Source organism: Astatotilapia calliptera, chromosome 11, assembly GCF_900246225.1.
Source record: "Astatotilapia calliptera chromosome 11, fAstCal1.2, whole genome shotgun sequence".
NCBI classification, from domain to species: Eukaryota; Metazoa; Chordata; class Actinopteri; order Cichliformes; family Cichlidae; genus Astatotilapia; species Astatotilapia calliptera.
The window spans coordinates 29151989-29169326 of NC_039312.1; the positions used below are offsets into that span (position 1 = coordinate 29151989).

The window sequence follows — 17338 nt, forward strand, 5'->3', positions numbered from 1 at the left end:
ATCTTACAGAGAATGATCAAAGCTCATGTAGAAAGAAACAAACAAATGAACAACAGATTTTCTCCTTCATTTCTGTCAAACAAAGCTGTATGACACGTTTCCAGCTGTTAGTATCATGGTTGCTAGGCAACCTGGGCAGCGCAACAGAGGCTAGACCGTCCCATTTCACAAGCCTCGCACTTCCGGCCTTAGCGGTCTTTGAGTACGCGGCCCTTGAGGATCGTTGAGGCTGCGTACTTTAAGGCTGCAGACCCTGAATTGGGATACAGCCAATGTTCCCACTATGCTATCTAGCTGCCACAAACACATAATTCATAAAACTTTAGTTACATTTCTGCCACTCTCTTTTCAACCTTTGATTATATATAGCATAACATACCTGATAAAATTCCAATTCATACTTTCTATATTCATTAGAATTAGCAGCTACCTTCCTTTGGGCCATTCTTGCCAGAACTCAGGGAACAAAATGAATTTTTGGTTTGAGACTGATCTTATAACTGAATAACTGACCTATTAGCATATAAAAACACTGGAGCCAACCAACTGAAGCATAATTTTCAATTTTAGTAAGCAACATATTATGTGCCTTGATCTATGCTGCGCAATATTCAACGAGCAAAAAATAGTCTCACCTTTTCTTTGAGCTGTTACGAACAAAATAAAAAGTGCTGTACTTCTGGCCTTACATGAGACAGCAGCAAAAATAATTCTTGGTCAATGTTCAGTCAGTCATGCCATTTCAATTTGTAAAGCACATAGGTATTAAGGTGTTCAGTGTTGTTTTGGAGTAAACATACAGTGACAATATTACATTGCTTCTTGATGTGGTTAATTATTTCCAAGTTTCCAATCTCATCTATTCTGTGAAAATGTGAAAAATGGCTGAGTAACCTATTAGAAACTGACAAAACATCAGAATGCACAAACAGACCTAAACAGATCCAGATTCTGTTGTAAGACTCATATACACACAACATGCAACACTTTTGAATATCCCCCCAAAAAGTCATATTTATTTATCAACATTTATTTGCTATAAGATAAATCAGATATAATGAAATTGTTCAAACCAAATACTGGAAAAAATACTGAAGCTAATGTAAGGTTTTATAAGTCATGTCAAGAAGCATCCAGAGGGAAGTAACTAGGTGTGTGTTTTTGAACTGGGGGAAGAGCAATTTAAGTCTTGTGACATGCCTACAGTAAGGAGGACAGGAATACATTACAAGTAAAGTACTTTTGTCTGACAATAAACAGCATAACAACTACAAGTTTAATGATAGGAGTGAATTCATCCACAAATAAACGGTTACAGGAAACCCATTTTCTTCCAATATGAGTGTCAGTTTGGAACCACCAGCATTAGCAGGAAGACAAACCTGCCTTCAATATTTTACAATCTGCAGTGACTATTTCTGGAATTGTTAATGTACTGTTTCTTACACTTTTGAGGATTTCTTACATCAGGTTAGATTATCAAAGTTATATCACCTAATTCAAATAAATTAAATGTTTAAAAAAAGAAAGAAAATAAGAAAGAAATGTGTTGATGCCGTTGCCTCACATATCTGACACTCCCACCACAGTGCAGTGTTTTTCCACTTTCGTCATCTGAACGTATGTTGATAATCACTATTCCACAGGTCGGATTCCTTTGGCCTCTTCCATTTTTCTCAGGGTCTCATCCCACTGGGTGAACTGCTTGGACAACAGGAACATCTGGCAATCAAGAGGTCAGCTGTCAGTGGGTGGAGCTTTATCTCAGCAACAACTTGTGTATTATGAATTTTTCCATGACTGACCAAAGTAGCTATAGATAAAAAACTTTGGTAGTTTGCTAATTAAGTTTAAGATGTTTTTGATTGATTATTACATTTTGTTTACCCAAAGAATATATGTATAGCTTTGTTCTCATAATCACTGGAATTTAAAAATTGAAGTGTACCATTTTGTTGTATTCTTCAAAAAGCTTCTTAACTTCCTGTGACTGAACCTCACTTTGGTCCTGTAAAACAAACAGAATAATATTTACACATAAAACCTAGTGAGAGACAAACCCACAGGAGTAGATGGGGAAGAAAGAGAAAGAAAGAAAGGGCTACCTGCTGTTTGATGTGAATCTGTGACAAGCGCTGCAGCTTGGTGGCATGTTCTGGTACATCTGTGAACAAAAAAACAAGACCTGATGAGGTAAAACATCGAGTACTACAATAGGCACATCTATCACCCATTTAAAACAGGCTGAAACCCCTGGCTAAACGTAGGTAACAAAACTAAGCATAAGATCCCTCCAAAATGATGCCAGGAATATAAAAGAACAAAACAGACATTGTTTTGTTGGGTATTAATGTGTCCTACAAAGTGAAACTCACCTCTGATGTAGGTGCTGTCCAGCAGTGGCTGCAGGTTGCTGACCTGTTCCAGTAAAGCAGCATGCGAAAGCAAGAAGTCCTCCTCTGCAAAGAGACAGAGCAAGAAATGGATTCAGCTTCTACTTGTTTACAATATATATAAAAAATTTAATACCAATACAATTTGCACATATAGCAATCGACATTAAAGTTAATGCCTGTGTATGCCTCAGTAATATTAGTTTTCATTTGAACTTTTAAGAGTTCTTACCTGCAAGGATAAACTCCAGCTTCATGGCATCAGGCACAGTGATGTGGTCTGTGAACTCAGGGTCCAAGTACTTTAAGAGGTCCTCAACTGCACCACAACACCAATAAGCATGATTTAAAGTTCAATAGACTCAGTCTAAAATCTAAATAAAGAAAAAAATTCTGCAAGAACATTTGGTGTCTTGAAAGTTAAAGGTTGTCACAGAAATTTAGAGCCCTTTCAAGTTTTTAATTTTCAGTAGCCACATTACTAAACACATCAGTTTATAAAGGTATTATAATATGAATAACCACATCAGTATAAAGTAGTTGCTAATTTAGAGTAATGTTAAAAATATATATTCACAAAAATACAACAAGCCAATAATCTAAAGTGTAGGGGCTGAGAGATTGGCAGAATGTGTGACTCACTCTTCTTGTGCAGAATCTTTACTCGTTCTCTCTTATTGGCTGTGTTGGTCAGACCGGCCTGAATCCTGGCCAATGACTCTGCACACTGCAGGGGAAAAAGCTAGTGGTTATCATCCTGATAGCAAGGGTTTTTGTTGTTGTTGTTGCTTTTTGGTGGTGTGGTATAGGGGAGTATGCTAGCACATAAAATACATGCAAGAGTTTATATGACATTGGGAGATACAGAAGGTACCAATAAAAAATAATAATGGCATTTTACAAAAAAAAATTCTTCTTATGCTTATGAGGACTGGAATCTTATTATCCTAAAAGAAATGTGAGAATTAGCGCGATGCAGGCTAAATATATGCTGTCTGTATTAGGGCTGCCACAAACGATTATTTTGATAGTCGACTAGTCACAGATTATTTTTGCGATTAGTTGACTAATCAGATCAGGCGTCCATTGGATGTACAACATACAGCTTATTGCACCAGCATGCATCTGCTCCTATATAACCATCATTAGCTTACAGCTTTAAGTGTATGTGCTAACTAAAAAATAAAGACAAGATGATAGTTTATTCAATTTTAATGAAATTTGCAGATTGTTTCGGTGAAGTTTATTAAACTCAACCGTCTGCTCCTTGCTATCTAAAATATAACAGGACACCGGAGTAAATTCTGGAGCATCTCACACTTCTGATAATCAGTCGTCTGCTTGACGTTTATTCAGTTGTGTAAAAACTATAACTTTAATCTCAGCCAAACCGATTTACTCAGGAACAAATAAAATACTAAAAAAAGCCAAACAATAACATTTTTAAGTTATCTAAGTGACTTATATTACATGTTTAACCTGAGTAGCGAAAGACGGCGGTGGGTTTGAAAACGATTTGCCGGGAGTCCGGTGTTCTCACCGGCTCTAATGAGCCTTGCCCCCGGCTAGCTATCGAGCTAGTGGATAGCAGACGTCTCCAAAAATGTCAGGACGCTTTTGCAAATATGTGTTGTCTTGATAAACCGAGCACATATTTGAAGTTTACACAGCTACATTCTCACCTGAAAATATGTTAAACGTTTATTTTGTGACCCAGAAAGAATAATAAGAGTAATATTAAAACTAACTAGCTGCCGCCATTGTTGGAAACTGAGCAGGGCCGCGCTATGAATTCTGGGACACAGCTTCTTCTTTGGGGTTTAACGGCAGCTGGCATCCTTGTACATGCAGTGCTGCCATCTTCTGTTTCAGCCCGTTATTACACTCTCAAATCCTACTTATTCCTGTGTCTTTTGGGATCTTACAAAGCTTCACACGACGCGTGGACTATTAAATTAGTCGTTGATGATTTTGATAGTCGACTAATCGTGGCAGCCCTAGTCTGTATATTACTACATTTAAGGTCTTATTTGGCTTTTTGCAGTACATATTGGATAATGGTTTCCACAGATGACCATTGGAAAGAAGTATTACATCTCATGTCACAGGCTGTGCAGCATCAGGACCAGAAAAAGCAGGCATTCTCTTCTTCACCTCTCTTGTGCAATGTCTGTTACTTTGGATGGCTAAACCATGGGTAAATTCGTCCATCTTCACTACCCCTGCTTTTCCCTATGACACCTGTCTCCTTATTCACATACATGCATTCTGTCATGCTTCCTATGACTTTCATTCTCCTTCTCTCCAGTAGAGATACATGATACCTTTTGTTTTTATAAATTTAGAAAGCATTTTAAATCGTATTACTGTTTTAGTCGTTTAGCTCACAGGAACCTCATTCCTTAGTTTTGTTCCCTCTTATGCTACCTCATGTGTTGAGATGGCAATAATACTCTTAAATCTTTGAATTTAAAGTAAATTAAGCCTAACAGCACACTGTAGCACTATCTCCACCTTTGGAATGACAAAATCTAGTGGAAAACAAACCAACTTAAATGCCTCTTTGTAAGCCAGAGTGTTTTTTCCAGATCACATGATACCCTGCTGAGTCCCCTCGCCTCAAAAAGCATCTCATCACTAGCTAGCCGAGGTTTCTTCGTTTAACCGTGTCAGACTATTGTATTGTTGATTATGATTAAGTTGAACAGACACAAAAGCACAGCGCCACAAAAACCAGGTTACAACGCACAGCTTTTTTAATGTAAACAGATGAAAGCTAAATAACCAACAGTTATGAAAATAAAGGAATAGCTTCTTGATGGGCAGGAAAGTAAGTTTCTCATATTTGTGCGAAACTAAATTGAACAACTAAAACAACTTCTGCTAACATTCTAGTGTATAGTCAAAGGAGCTTTTTTTTTTTTTGCAAGCTCCTTTGACTACGATGACCTGGATGACTGAGAACCTTCACAGACATTCTAGTGTATAAATTAAAAAAGGGCGTTTACTCACAACCAACGTTAGCTCCGCAAAGCTAACAACTAGTATATATACAGATATACATAATATAAGCGAACCTTTACAGGTTTTCCACTCTTGTTTTTTCTCTCGCCATATATACGACTCTCTAGCGCCCGGAGACGCATTTCCAGGTTATCCATCTCAGTTGTTTTATCCATTCCCGGAGCTGCCGATGAACACAACAGATCCTAAACAGGCGGAGGAGAGCTACGTAGTTGAGAAGGGCCGTCGCATACTGATGATGCGTCGCCCCCGGTTCTCTTTACCACTCGGCTATTTGGTGGGGGATGGATGCAAAACCTACAACGCTTTAAAATACTTTAAGCATTTAATATTTGTTTTTAAAATTTTAGTGTCTTTTTCAACGTAAAATTGCAGATCATTTGGTATATTTCTGTAGTTGGTTTAGTAAGAATAGCGGTCGCCAGTGGTCGCTGTTTTGCGGGAAATTGGATATTTTTGCTGTTTTTCCGGTGTCAGCGGGGGAATGACAACATAGGCCCCTTTTCCATTCAATATATCTACAAAATATCGACTAAAAAGTAAGGCTCCCCCATCTCCTTCTCACAGTGTAAGAATGTCTGTCTGTGGGAAATATTATCAGTACCTTTGTAATTGGACTTTAAACATTTCTTTATTATGTTTCCATTGGGTAAGTTAGCCTACTTAGCCCTCGAGCTAACATCAGTTTTTGCTCTACAGCTGCGTAGTTCGACAATTTTGGAGTTCCTTTGGAGGTCTAAGAGATAGGTAGCGACCTATCACTGAACTGTAACCTAGAAATAACTTCACTGGCAATTTACTTAAGAGATATCTAAGTTACTCAAACCTGAAGTGCGCCAACGTGGTGCTAGCTTAACTTGCACTGGTTATTGAACTGAGGTTCAGCGTTTGGATGCTGAAAGTTTTGTCAGTGTTTGCTTGCTAATCATGCTCCGATCTTTTGCTGACAGTAGGCGATTTATCTCTTCTGAAGCAGGCATCTGTTTGAGGAATTCATTCTTTATGTGCCACTGGGAGCAGCAGCATGGCAGATGACAAGGACGTGTTGAGAGACGTTTGGTTCGGCCGGATACCCACCTGCTTCACTCTGAACCAGGATGAGGTTACTGAGAGGGAAGCCGAGGCTTATTATGTAAGTACAGTTGTTCTCATCTAACATGATGCAAAATCTAGGCCTGACTTAACTTTTGTTTTTGGAGATTAATGCTTTCTGACGAAGCATGCTTCAAGGAAGTCCTTCAGACAACACAGTCAGAAGGAAGCCTCTTATTTAACTTTTGTAAGCCTGCTTACAGAAGGGTACATGACCCATATTCATAAGCATTCCGAGGATCCACTCAGCAGCAAGGAGTTCTAGGATAAGAATGATGTAAAAGAGTTGTCAAAGCAAAATGAAGGAACTAACTACCTCAGTGTGGAGGTGTAGCTGACCAGGCTGTGGTCTCACCTGAACCGAAAACATTAGTGAAATAGTCAAACCTACATAGATTATAGGTGTAGTTCTAAGTATCATCTAACAAAGTGTTTTTCAAACATTTTGTTCTTCCTTGCGAAAATTACATTTCTTTATACTTCCAGGTAGCCAGACATTATTGCAGTTGCTTTTTTTGCTTTGGCTTTGAGTGGCGTTGAACACTGTGGCTCCTTTTGCTCTCATTTTCAGTACAGTCCCTGTAGCTGACCATTCTCAAAATAATATATATATATATATATATTAAACCACTTTACACCGTCCAATGAATCATACAAACATAAAAGAAGCAAAAAACCTAACTCAAGGAATGAATCACTGTTGTATCTATGTATAATAAATTTAGGAAGGAACCTGTTTTAAATTATATAATGTGTTGTTGGGGGAAAACAAATCATTTGTTCACATCACTTTATTTGAATCTATAAAAACTGCCAAGAGTAACACAGTTTGACAGGCATAAAATAGTATTTTTGCACCAATAAAGTGATTCACGTATAACTATTAGGTGAAAACATGACTTACCTCAGCGTGGTGCACAGGAAAATGGTTAGGTAGGTGGAAGGCAGAATAGGAAATTGTAGGCCTAAAACACTATCTGGAGCAGATAAGAAGTATCTGAAATTCACACCCTTCAGAAATAGAAAAGAAAACAGCAAAGATCTGACACAGTAGAGGTGCAATCTTTCAGTTTGTCTATCTGCTGTTCACTGAAGCCTCATCAGAAATTAGTGGAAGGGTGGCTGTCAAGAAGCCATTCTTAAGGAAGGGAAACAGGGAGAAAAGGATGTGGATACACAAGAAATGGACTGAAAACACATATTATGGAGTGATAAATCCAAACTTGATGGTCAGGAAAGACGTAGAACAGTGTGTATCTGTAAAGTGCATTGGAGACTGTCACAGTTTCGGGCTACATTTCAGCCAGGTGTGTTGAGTATCTGGTCAAAATTGCTAGAATTATGATTGCAGAAAAATGCCATCAGATTTTGGTCCATTAGGAAAGCATCTGAGTGGCTATGATCCCACATAAAAAATGCAGTAGAAGGATACCCGAATAGACCAGATATACCAAATACAGATTTTTAGCTTGGTAGAAGTGTGGAAACTCAATGTATTTCCATGTATGTTTGCACTTTTTTCCAGTAACTTGTGGCTCCCATTTTCCATTAATCTAAAGAAAATACAAAGAAATGAGGGGTGGCTCATGACTTTTTGTATATGTCTGCTGTATCAGTGTTTGTTACAGACTCAGTGGTTTACAAATAAATGAACAAGAAGACAAAAATCATATAGAATAAAAAACAAATACAAGTACATATAGATATGTCTGTGAAGGTTCTCAGTCATCCAGGTCATCGTAGTCTAAGGAGCTTGGAAAGAAAAGTGTCTGGACTTCGAGTTGCTTGAAGACGTTTCACCTCTCATCCGAGAAGCTTCTTCAGTTCTAAGGTCAAATGGTGGAGAGCCCCAGATTTAAACGCAGTGGGAGTTTCCCCCCACAGAGGGACAAATGACCCCCTGATGATCCTCTACCTAATCACATGAGCCAAGGTGTGAAAGCAGGTGTGGGTCACAATCAGCCAGGGTTTCGCGTGAGCTCATTGTGAAACCTGGTCCCACCCTATCATGTGATTTCCTGAGGTCAGATGGCCCAGGATGTGAGTGGGCGTTAAGGCGTCTGGGAAGGGATCTCAAAACTGGATTATAGATGGCAGACAGTTGGTGTCGTAAACCACCGCCTCTGTTCAAAGATGGTCGCTCACAGTGGACGTAAATGGCTTCTTTCACTCCTCTTTCAAACCATCTGTCCTCTCTGTCCAAAATGTGAATGTTGGCATCCTCGAAAGAGTGACCTTTGTCCTCTAGATGCAGATGAACTGCTGAGTCTTGTCCCGTGGAGGTGGCTCTTCTATGTTGTGCCATGCACTTGTGAAGTGGCTTTTTGGTCTCTCCGATGTAGAGGTCTGGGTAGGGCTGGGCGATATGACCCAAAATTCATATCTCGATATTTTTTTAGCTGGATGGCGATATAAGATATATATCTCGATATATTTTTTTAAAGCCATAAAGTAAGAACAAAAAGAGAGTTCTTAGTCAAAGCTGTGTCCCAGATGTCACACAGGCACTTTTATTAACATAGAGCAGATGTACATAAAATTTACTCAAAAATAAATTATGAGCATTTATTAAATAATAATGCTCCATAAATAAAAGAAAACAATGTTGTTTTTGTGCATAACAAAAAGCTCACAATTGTGCAGTCAAAATGTAAACTAAAAGACGCTGAGCACAATAACAAAGACAGATTTCACAGCTGCTCTGTTCCCAACTTCTACTGCGTGACTGACAGCCTGGAGTTTGAAATCCACTTCGCAACCACGTCTCTTAACAGGTGCCATTTATGGTCCTTATACACAGTAGGGTAATATTACGTTGAAGCACAGTACGTATCACTCCGCTAGGCTCAGCCGTAATGCTCCGACAATCCATCAAGCGGTGCAGCTCCGTAGCTTACCAAAGTCGTACTCAAACATTTTTGACAGATTGCTGAGCGCCGTGTTCCACATAAAATCGGTTCGCGGCCATCAAGCACAACCAGAATTCATACATAAGGCACGCTGCCAACTTTTGAGAAAATGAAAGGATTTTAGTCCGTGCAGCACCTCTGGGCTGCATGGCGTTAGCGTGGTTAGCTAGCTAACACGTTGACGCCGTCCAGCCCCACGCACGGGGCGATGCGCAGTAACTCGTTAACGGAGATTTGCCGTGTCCATCTTGTCGCTTCCTGTAGGTGAAGCGATGGGGGAGGAGGGGGAGTTGTGTTCAGTGAAGGAGAGGCGAGGCCGAGTAACGTTGCGTAAAGACGAAAGTGGACGAAAGAGAGGCAAACTTGCGGCTCCACAAGTATAATTATAACGTAACATAGACTATATCGATATAAATGATATGGTCACATCTTATATCTCGTATAAAAATATATCGATATTTTTTAAAAACTCGATATATCGCCCAGCTCTAGGTCTGGGCATTCCTCGCTGCACTGTACAGCATACACCGCATTGTTAAGTTTGTGTTTAGGAGTTTTGTCTTTCGGGTGAACCAGTTTCACACCTGGACTTCCCTTAAGGAACACAATTGCACTTGCACTGCACACCAATTGGGAATCACTGACCTAATGTAATGGACATTTCAGTTGAATACACTAGCTTTTAGACAATATTTACACAATACTTGGAATTACAAACCAGTCTGTGCCGAAGTACAATGACATGCCTATAATTTTTGCTTGTGTTTATACACCGTTCTGGGATATTTTGTAAGTTACTCTGTTTATCTGTTTATCCTAAGGGAAATAAATGATGAGCTTTTAAAACTTACACCAGCAACACCGTGGCAATTTAAATTAAGTGTGTAATAGTTTGAGACTGTGAAAATGCTGTAAACGATAATGAGATCACTGTGGTTTAACAAATCAAAGTAATTACTGCTACACTGTAACTCCATTTTATGGTTTCTGACACTTCTGATACAACTATTTCTACCTTGTCTCAATCAGCTGCTGTACAGACTGTAAGAGAAAAAAAGATACAATTGCTCTGCTGTTTAAAGGCATCCAGCAAGTGGAGTGTTTTCTTGTATGAAACTAAGTACATTGATTGATTTGAGTTAATCAGCACACCATGAATATCAATATGGCAGCTTCAGTTTGTGTTTACTGATCTCTTATGCTAGTCTTTAGTGATAATTGGATCTTCTCAAAAAAAAAGCAAACCAAAAAAACCCAAAACAAACCCATTAATTAACTCAAATATGTAAACTGCGAATTTGTTCCTCACTTGGAGGAAAAATGGTTGCTCTACACTTTGTCTTTCTACCATTTCCTTCTCTGCTGATGAGTCTCCTTCTAAAAGTCCTCCTGTCCACTGCTAACATTTTTTCACATTGAGAGTTCTTTCAAGGGCTGTGGTGCTTTGTGAAAATTTTTTACCTCTGTCAGGATTTATTTTTAGGGTAGAGCATACCGCAGTTATCACTAGTAGCTACTCTTAAGTCCTAAGAAGTCCTGTGAATACAGGCCATAGATTATGCAAATAATCTATTTTGTTTACAAGTCCCAACCAACATGTACTTCAAGTTTCAGGGTATCCATGTAAATTAAGTGTTAAGAATCTTTGAATGTGGTTAATTCTAGTGAATTGAGGGATTGTGATCTAACAGCAGTTACTATGTAGTTGCCGTAGCTATGCCACATGGCTCACATGCACCACAAAAATGTACAACATGACGCTACAGTTACTCTATAGATTGTTGTCTGCTGTTATGTGACATATATGATATGTCACAGTAAATGGAAAAAATAACAAAATAATTCATTCATTGTTTATAGGTGTCTTTAATTCACAACTGTGTGAGGACATTTTACTCATCTGTAATATTGGATGTTAATACACAAAGAACCAAGCAGACACACAATATAGCTGCTCATTATGTCATTAATGTGCACTTTCTAAATTTAGCCCACGGCTACCATGTAGTTCAAAGTAACAGACTGTCCCTTATTAATGCACCTCTTCCCCTGTTCTCTTACTTTATCAGCTGCTGTTACCCAGAGTGAGCTACCTGACTCTGGTCACAGACAAGGTGAAAAAGCACTTCCTCAAAGTGATGAGAGCAGAGGATGTGGAGGAGATGTGGTTCGAGTACGAAGGAACGCCACTCAAATGGTGAGAGAATAACTGCTGTTGTTTGAACTCATTTCAATCAGTGCATCAATGGAGTTTTACTTTTCCAGTCGTAAGATGGTGGTTTGGCATTCGTGGAAGACAAATGTTAAAAGAACAGAATCTCATTCTCTGCTTATCATGTTTAAAGTTTGTTACTGTCATGATTATTTTTATAGAAATGTCTACTGATGAAATGTCTTTTGGCTGATCCAGTTAGTTTATTGTCCTACTTTATAAGACTGACACCATATTACAGCTAGCAGTATTATCTGGAAACTGGGTTGGGGTTTAATGTTATATTTAGGCATCATCTTGAAAATAAATGTAGTCAAATCTCTTCATTGGGAATAAATAATCTATTTGATGTAATTGTCTTTTGTTTTGCTGCCTTATGTAAACATATATGTTCTCTAAAGCGTTGTGCAGTCAGGACTATGTATTCATGCCACTATCAACTTAAGCATTCGAGAACAGCACAGAAGCTTTTGCCAGTATTTGCATTTCTTTTGTGTCTACTGACTGCTAAAATCAGAGCCAGTTATAAAGATGGAATTACAGCACGTAGCCACAAGATGTCAGTAGTGCAACACAAGTAATAGTAAATCGCTAAATAAAAAAGTAGTCATTAATTACTTATTGTCATATAGAAAAGTAATTTTATCTTCTTAACCGTTATGATAACCAGTATGATTAGCATATGAGTACAAACATGAAATGCATGCATTATTTTAGGCTCTGATGAAGAAAAGCCTCTTCATTTCTGAAACATCGAAGGGTGTTACAAACCCCTTTCTAAACACTGGAAGTTAGGATTAAAACTGTTATGATTATATGTTATGGTTAAACTTACCAAACCACCGCGCAAAAGAAAAAAACATAGGATTATGTGAAACAAAGTCCTGATAAAATGATCTATGTAAAGATGTGACTAGACTCTCTAGTATAAGTCATAATCTTTAGTATAACTCACCAGCTGAAAGGCTTCTACAGGGGCCTGGATTTGAGTCAGTCCTGGGCCACCTCCAGTGTGTTTTCCTCCCAGTCTCTCTCCCTGCTTCCTGTCTACTCTACTGTCTACAGGTGATGCAACTGATCAGCTTAAACGTTTCCAAGCCCAAAGATAGGGGTAAAACTAGTTTCTTGGCTTTGGGAACAGATGCTGAACACAAACATTCAACAGGTTTTTCTCTTGTACCATAATTTTGTTTTTGCATTTCATGGATACAGGCACTATCCAATTGGAGTCTTGTTTGACCTCCATGCTTCTAACAGCATCTTACCCTGGAGCATCACTGTGCACTTTAAGGTAAGAGCTGATCACAAGTTTATTGATTTGATAAGTCTTAGCGCTCCTATCTAATTTGTTTCTAGAAGCATGAAGTTCTGTTAAACCTCTTACTTACTCAGCTACAAATACAATACAAAATATTGGAAATAAATACACAACAAAATATTGAAATAGGGATGAATGAAGAGGATTACTCTGGTTGGTGAACCAAAGCAGAGACAAAAAGACTGTGTTAATTGCCAGTTAATTATTTGTAGATATGTCTGTAGATGTGTAAATAAAATGGCCTGAGAACATGTTTTCCTGTTTCTTGTGGTATCCCCATCATCGAGCTTTAAATATTTTTGCCATGTGAATATGTGTCAGAATTTTCCAGATCAGGACCTGCTCCACTGCCCATCCAGCTCTGTGATAGAGGCTCACTTCATGTCCAGCATCAAGGAGGCCGACGCCCTGAAGCACAAGAGCCAAGTTGTCAATGACATGCAGAAGAAAGACCACAAACAGCTGTGGATGGGCTTGCAGAACGGTGAGACACACGCACATGCCCATTTCAGGGTGTGGCGTTGACATGCACACAAAGAATACATCCAAACAGATTGGCAGATGATCATGATGCATAAACAAACCAAAGAGAGGGACGGTCTGAGTTTGCAAACTTCTTTCCAAACGCCCACCAGTTTGTATTTCCACATCATCGTTCCAAGCAGATTAATCTCCTACCGGCTTTATAGAATAGTCAAAGCTTGTGTTGGGAGAGGTGTCAGGGAGAACTGGATGCCTCTGATTTGTGGTTTGTTGTAAAACTTGTGCTTGTTTTTGAATTGCAACCCAGTCTGCAACATGATGTCCCTGGAATGTCTGCTGGTCAAGCTGATTAAAATGGTAACTATAAACACTTCAACCACCAGGACGGCAGCCACCCTTTGGACCACTCAGCAGCAAATGTGTCATCTTGGTTTTCTGTATAATTGCCTGCTTCTTAGTTATTATTAGAGCACACAAATGTTATTCCAGACCAGTCACGCTTATATCTAAATGTGTAAAGTGGAATTTATAGTTCTGCAAATGTGTCCGTCTGTGTACACGTTTCCATTTCGAGAGGGTGGAGAGAGGGATTTATACCAACTGCTGACGCACTCCCGTGCAGTCCTCCGAAATGCTACATCTACATCGCTGGAAGTGGATGACATATGCGTCTCCCAGATGCTGACTGGTTGATAGTGGACCAAAACTACAGCAGAGTTCACCAGGAAAAGAAGAACTGCCAAAAAAACACCCTTAAAGATAAAAAAAAATCCAGGATGAAAAGCACAGAAGGTGGCTGCAGTGAGCACTTCTTGACGTTGTCAACACTCAGTTTCAGTGCTTTGTATGTTATAACTTCACTCTCCTCCATGGCTGGCTGACATGGAGAAGAGTGTTTTTGGCTGATGGAGCAAAGCAAGAATGACCCACAGACTGGTTGTGCTTTTCCCCTGCCTCCATTTATTAACAGAGCTCACTGCAGGCACACAGGGTATCCTTGGACTGGGGCAAACAGTAAACACACCAGCCATCCTGAACAATAAATTCTGCTTAAAGTAGCAAAAGCCATTTATATGAATATTATTACAAATAAGTCTGCATCTAACGGTTCTTTTGGTTAGTTTGCATACTCTATGGATGTGAAAATTGTTAATGCCTATCTCTCAGATAGTTTGCTTATAGTTGTTATTATCCCATAACTGTCAAAACTGCACACTGTGCATGTGGCATTTGTAAGAGTCGAACAGGTTTGCAGAAAAACCCAAGGGTGTCAAACCCGCAAAACTTCAGCTGCTTGTCTCTCTCCCACTTTCCCCTGAAACTCGTGGTGTGAAAATAACAAAATATCACATTATTATGAAAAGGCAGATAAAAGTGAATTTAGAAGATTCTTAAAAAGATAAGGTTATGAACTTGTTTTTTTAACTGAGGGTTTTGTTTAAAACTGCATTTAACAGAGAAGAAGCAAGTCCTTTTAACCTATCCAAAAAGAAGGAGTTGGCCCCAGACATGAAAGTGAAAGATGAAACTTAATCTGAACTAAAACTTTCACATCCAAAACAGACCAGAAACAGAGAGGTCTCAAACTTTCATCCAGGAGAGAGAAAAACAGACTGTTCATGTGAAAGTAAGGCAGGGATGCAGGTGGGGGGTTTGACATTAGCATATGCTGTGTGGAAACATTTTGATGGTGAAAGATCACACTGTAACTAAAAGACTAAATTCTTGTGTTGCTTTGACAGTTGGCCCGAGTAATACTGACACTAAATTTCAGTTTTAGTGACGCGTCTCTATCTTTTACTTTAACCTCCATTTGAAGGTGCTGAGGTGTTTGAAAACTGGTGTTTCTCAGAGTTAAAGAACAATTTCATTCTCATTCTAGCACATGTCTTAGGCTAGGCATGTATTCAATTCAGTTCAGTTTTAATTTAAGTTACACCCACTCAAAACAACAGTGCTTTATATTGCACCCGCTCCAGCTCACTTAAAAACCAGAAAATCCCATAGAAACCATGCACCCAATCTTAAATCTTCACACTAATTAAAATTCAAGTGAAAGTGATGCATTTCCTTGGAAATTTTATGTAGTAAACATAAACAACACAGGCTGTTGTTTTTATTGTTTATGTAAATTGCTAATGATACCCAGACATATGTGTCCCTCATTGCCACTGCAACACAATCTTCAAAATAAGAGCAATAAATGAGGGCCAGACTAATGAGTTAATCCACAAATTGACCACCTCCTATGACCAGTTTCCATTCACTTTTTATATAAGTAAATACATTTTATATAATTATGTCACTGTGAGTCATTTTAATCTTCACGGCCCACACTTTGAGAGTCATTGCCCTAAGCATTTGGGGACATTAAAAGGAAGAACTGTCTGTTAAGTAGAAGGGACTACAAGCAGCACCATCCCAGTCCACTAGCAACCCAGGACCTGTTAGTACTGTTGCTGCAGTGATCTGGATGAACTGAAGACTTATAGAACAGCTCTCTGAGGCAGATGTTTCTCATTTTAATAGTATTGCGTATATTTAAGGCCATCCTAGGCATTTGTTTCGTGAGTGTTAAGATTCCTCAGTGCATTGCTGGAGGCCGGATAATGTTATCCAGAGTAAATGCCTGGATAGACGCCATGTTTCTGTTCAATAATCAAATTTTTTTTTTCGTAATTTAGAAGTAAAAATGACAGATGTAAGATGTACCTGTGGTTTAAAAAGTTTATGTATGTCACCTGGCTTTAGAGATAAATATTACAAGGTAATCAGCATCAGCAACATCAGCACAGCGTTTTCTAACAGTATAACTGTGTGATGTCAGAAATATTGGTCACAGCAGAGAACCCCGTGGAGCCACGTTGCTAACTTTTGTCTGTGAGGAAGTGAAAGTTTGCATCTATCACATTAGTACAATTGAAAGCAGCACAGTACATTTCCTTTAATACCAACGGTGTATTCTACTCTCTGTAATAAAATGTAGTAGGTGGCATTGAGTGCCACACTGAGGTCGAGCAGGACAAGCACAGATCAGTCAACTGTCTAAGGTCATAAAAAATAAATAGTAACCTTCACTAGCGCTGTTTCGTTGTTATGGTGAACTCTAAATTCTGACTGAAACTCTTCAAATAAATCATTCCTCTGCAAACTATCGCACAGCAGATTTACAACAAGAATTGGAAGAGTTTTCAGAATGAAAGGAAGGTTTGAAATCAAGTAAGGGATTTTTAAGGAATTACTTAGGAACAGCAGCCTGAATTATTTTGTGATATATAAAGAAAAAAGTGTAATAACAATAATTTTTATTAATGGTAAGACTTATTTGAGTAATCTTTTAGGGACGGGGTCTAATAGGCATACTGATGACCTATTAAAAAGTTAGTTTTATCTTTGTGTGATTTTTATGTTATGTGTCTGTTTTTGTGTCAGATAAGTTCGACCAGTTCTGGGCCATGAACAGGAAGCTGATGGAATATCCCACTGAGGAGGGAGGCTTCAGATACATCCCTTTCAGGATATACCAGGTAACATACATAAGGACACACGAGTAAAACTTAAAAACCACAAACCAAACTCTTTCCCCCACAGAAATATGCTTTGAACATAGTATTTCCACTTTGCACAATGTATTTTTAATTTATTGAAAGGGAAATTTTCCTCTTCTGCCCTGTAGATGGTGCCAAAGGGCTGTGCAAAAGTAAAGAGTGTTTCTTTAGCAGATAAATCAACCAATGATTTCTCCAGCTACTCACTGCCTCTCTTTGTCTACTGTAGTCTACTGTTGAGGTCACAAAAACTATTACTTGGAATCACGATCTGTATTTAAAACAGCCTGTTGATTTGAAAGAAAGAAAAGACTAGAACTCTTGATGAAATGAAAGATAAAATGAACTCTTCTTTCCTT

At 38.7% G+C, this 17338-nt stretch overlaps 2 protein-coding genes across 4 annotated transcripts in view; one reads left to right on the forward strand and one right to left on the reverse strand.

Moving 5' to 3' along the window:
• Nucleotides 1-547: 547 nt before the first annotated feature.
• dctn3 (dynactin 3 (p22)) lies at nt 548-5634 on the reverse strand. Its single transcript, XM_026183753.1, has 7 exons — nt 5471-5634; nt 3036-3120; nt 2626-2712; nt 2376-2459; nt 2106-2164; nt 1949-2008; nt 548-1722 (listed from the first exon to the last, which is right to left on the reverse strand). The coding sequence occupies exons 1-7, from the start codon at nt 5570-5572 to the stop codon at nt 1636-1638; spliced, it is 564 nt and encodes a 187-aa protein (XP_026039538.1). The 5' UTR covers nt 5573-5634; the 3' UTR covers nt 548-1635.
• A 66-nt stretch (nt 5635-5700) lies between these two features.
• Nucleotides 5701-17338, forward strand: part of atg5 (ATG5 autophagy related 5 homolog (S. cerevisiae)) — a 49433-nt gene continuing 37795 nt past the window's right edge. For 2 of the 3 annotated variants that reach the window (XM_026183750.1, XM_026183752.1), the window contains exons 1-6: nt 5701-5956; nt 6391-6549; nt 11488-11615; nt 12843-12921; nt 13270-13432; nt 16864-16958. In XM_026183750.1, the coding sequence (XP_026039535.1) occupies nt 6442-6549; nt 11488-11615; nt 12843-12921; nt 13270-13432; nt 16864-16958 (573 nt within the window). In that variant the 5' untranslated portion in view covers nt 5701-5956; nt 6391-6441. The remainder of the gene's footprint in view (nt 5957-6390; nt 6550-11487; nt 11616-12842; nt 12922-13269; nt 13433-16863; nt 16959-17338) is intronic. The other variant, XM_026183751.1, reaches the window with a different exon arrangement.

Excerpts from the sequence above, each read along its gene's own strand:
- dctn3 (XM_026183753.1), bottom strand. The coding sequence starts at position 5,572 with ATGGATAAAACAACTGAGATGGATAACCTGGAAATGCGTCTCCGGGCG. Across the intron at positions 2,460-2,625 it reads GCTGGAGTTTATCCTTGCAG|AGGAGGACTTCTTGCTTTCG; the intron begins GTAAGAACTCTT and ends GTCTCTTTGCAG. Across the intron at positions 1,723-1,948 it reads TTGAAGAATACAACAAAATG|ATGTTCCTGTTGTCCAAGCA; the intron begins GTACACTTCAAT and ends CTTGATTGCCAG.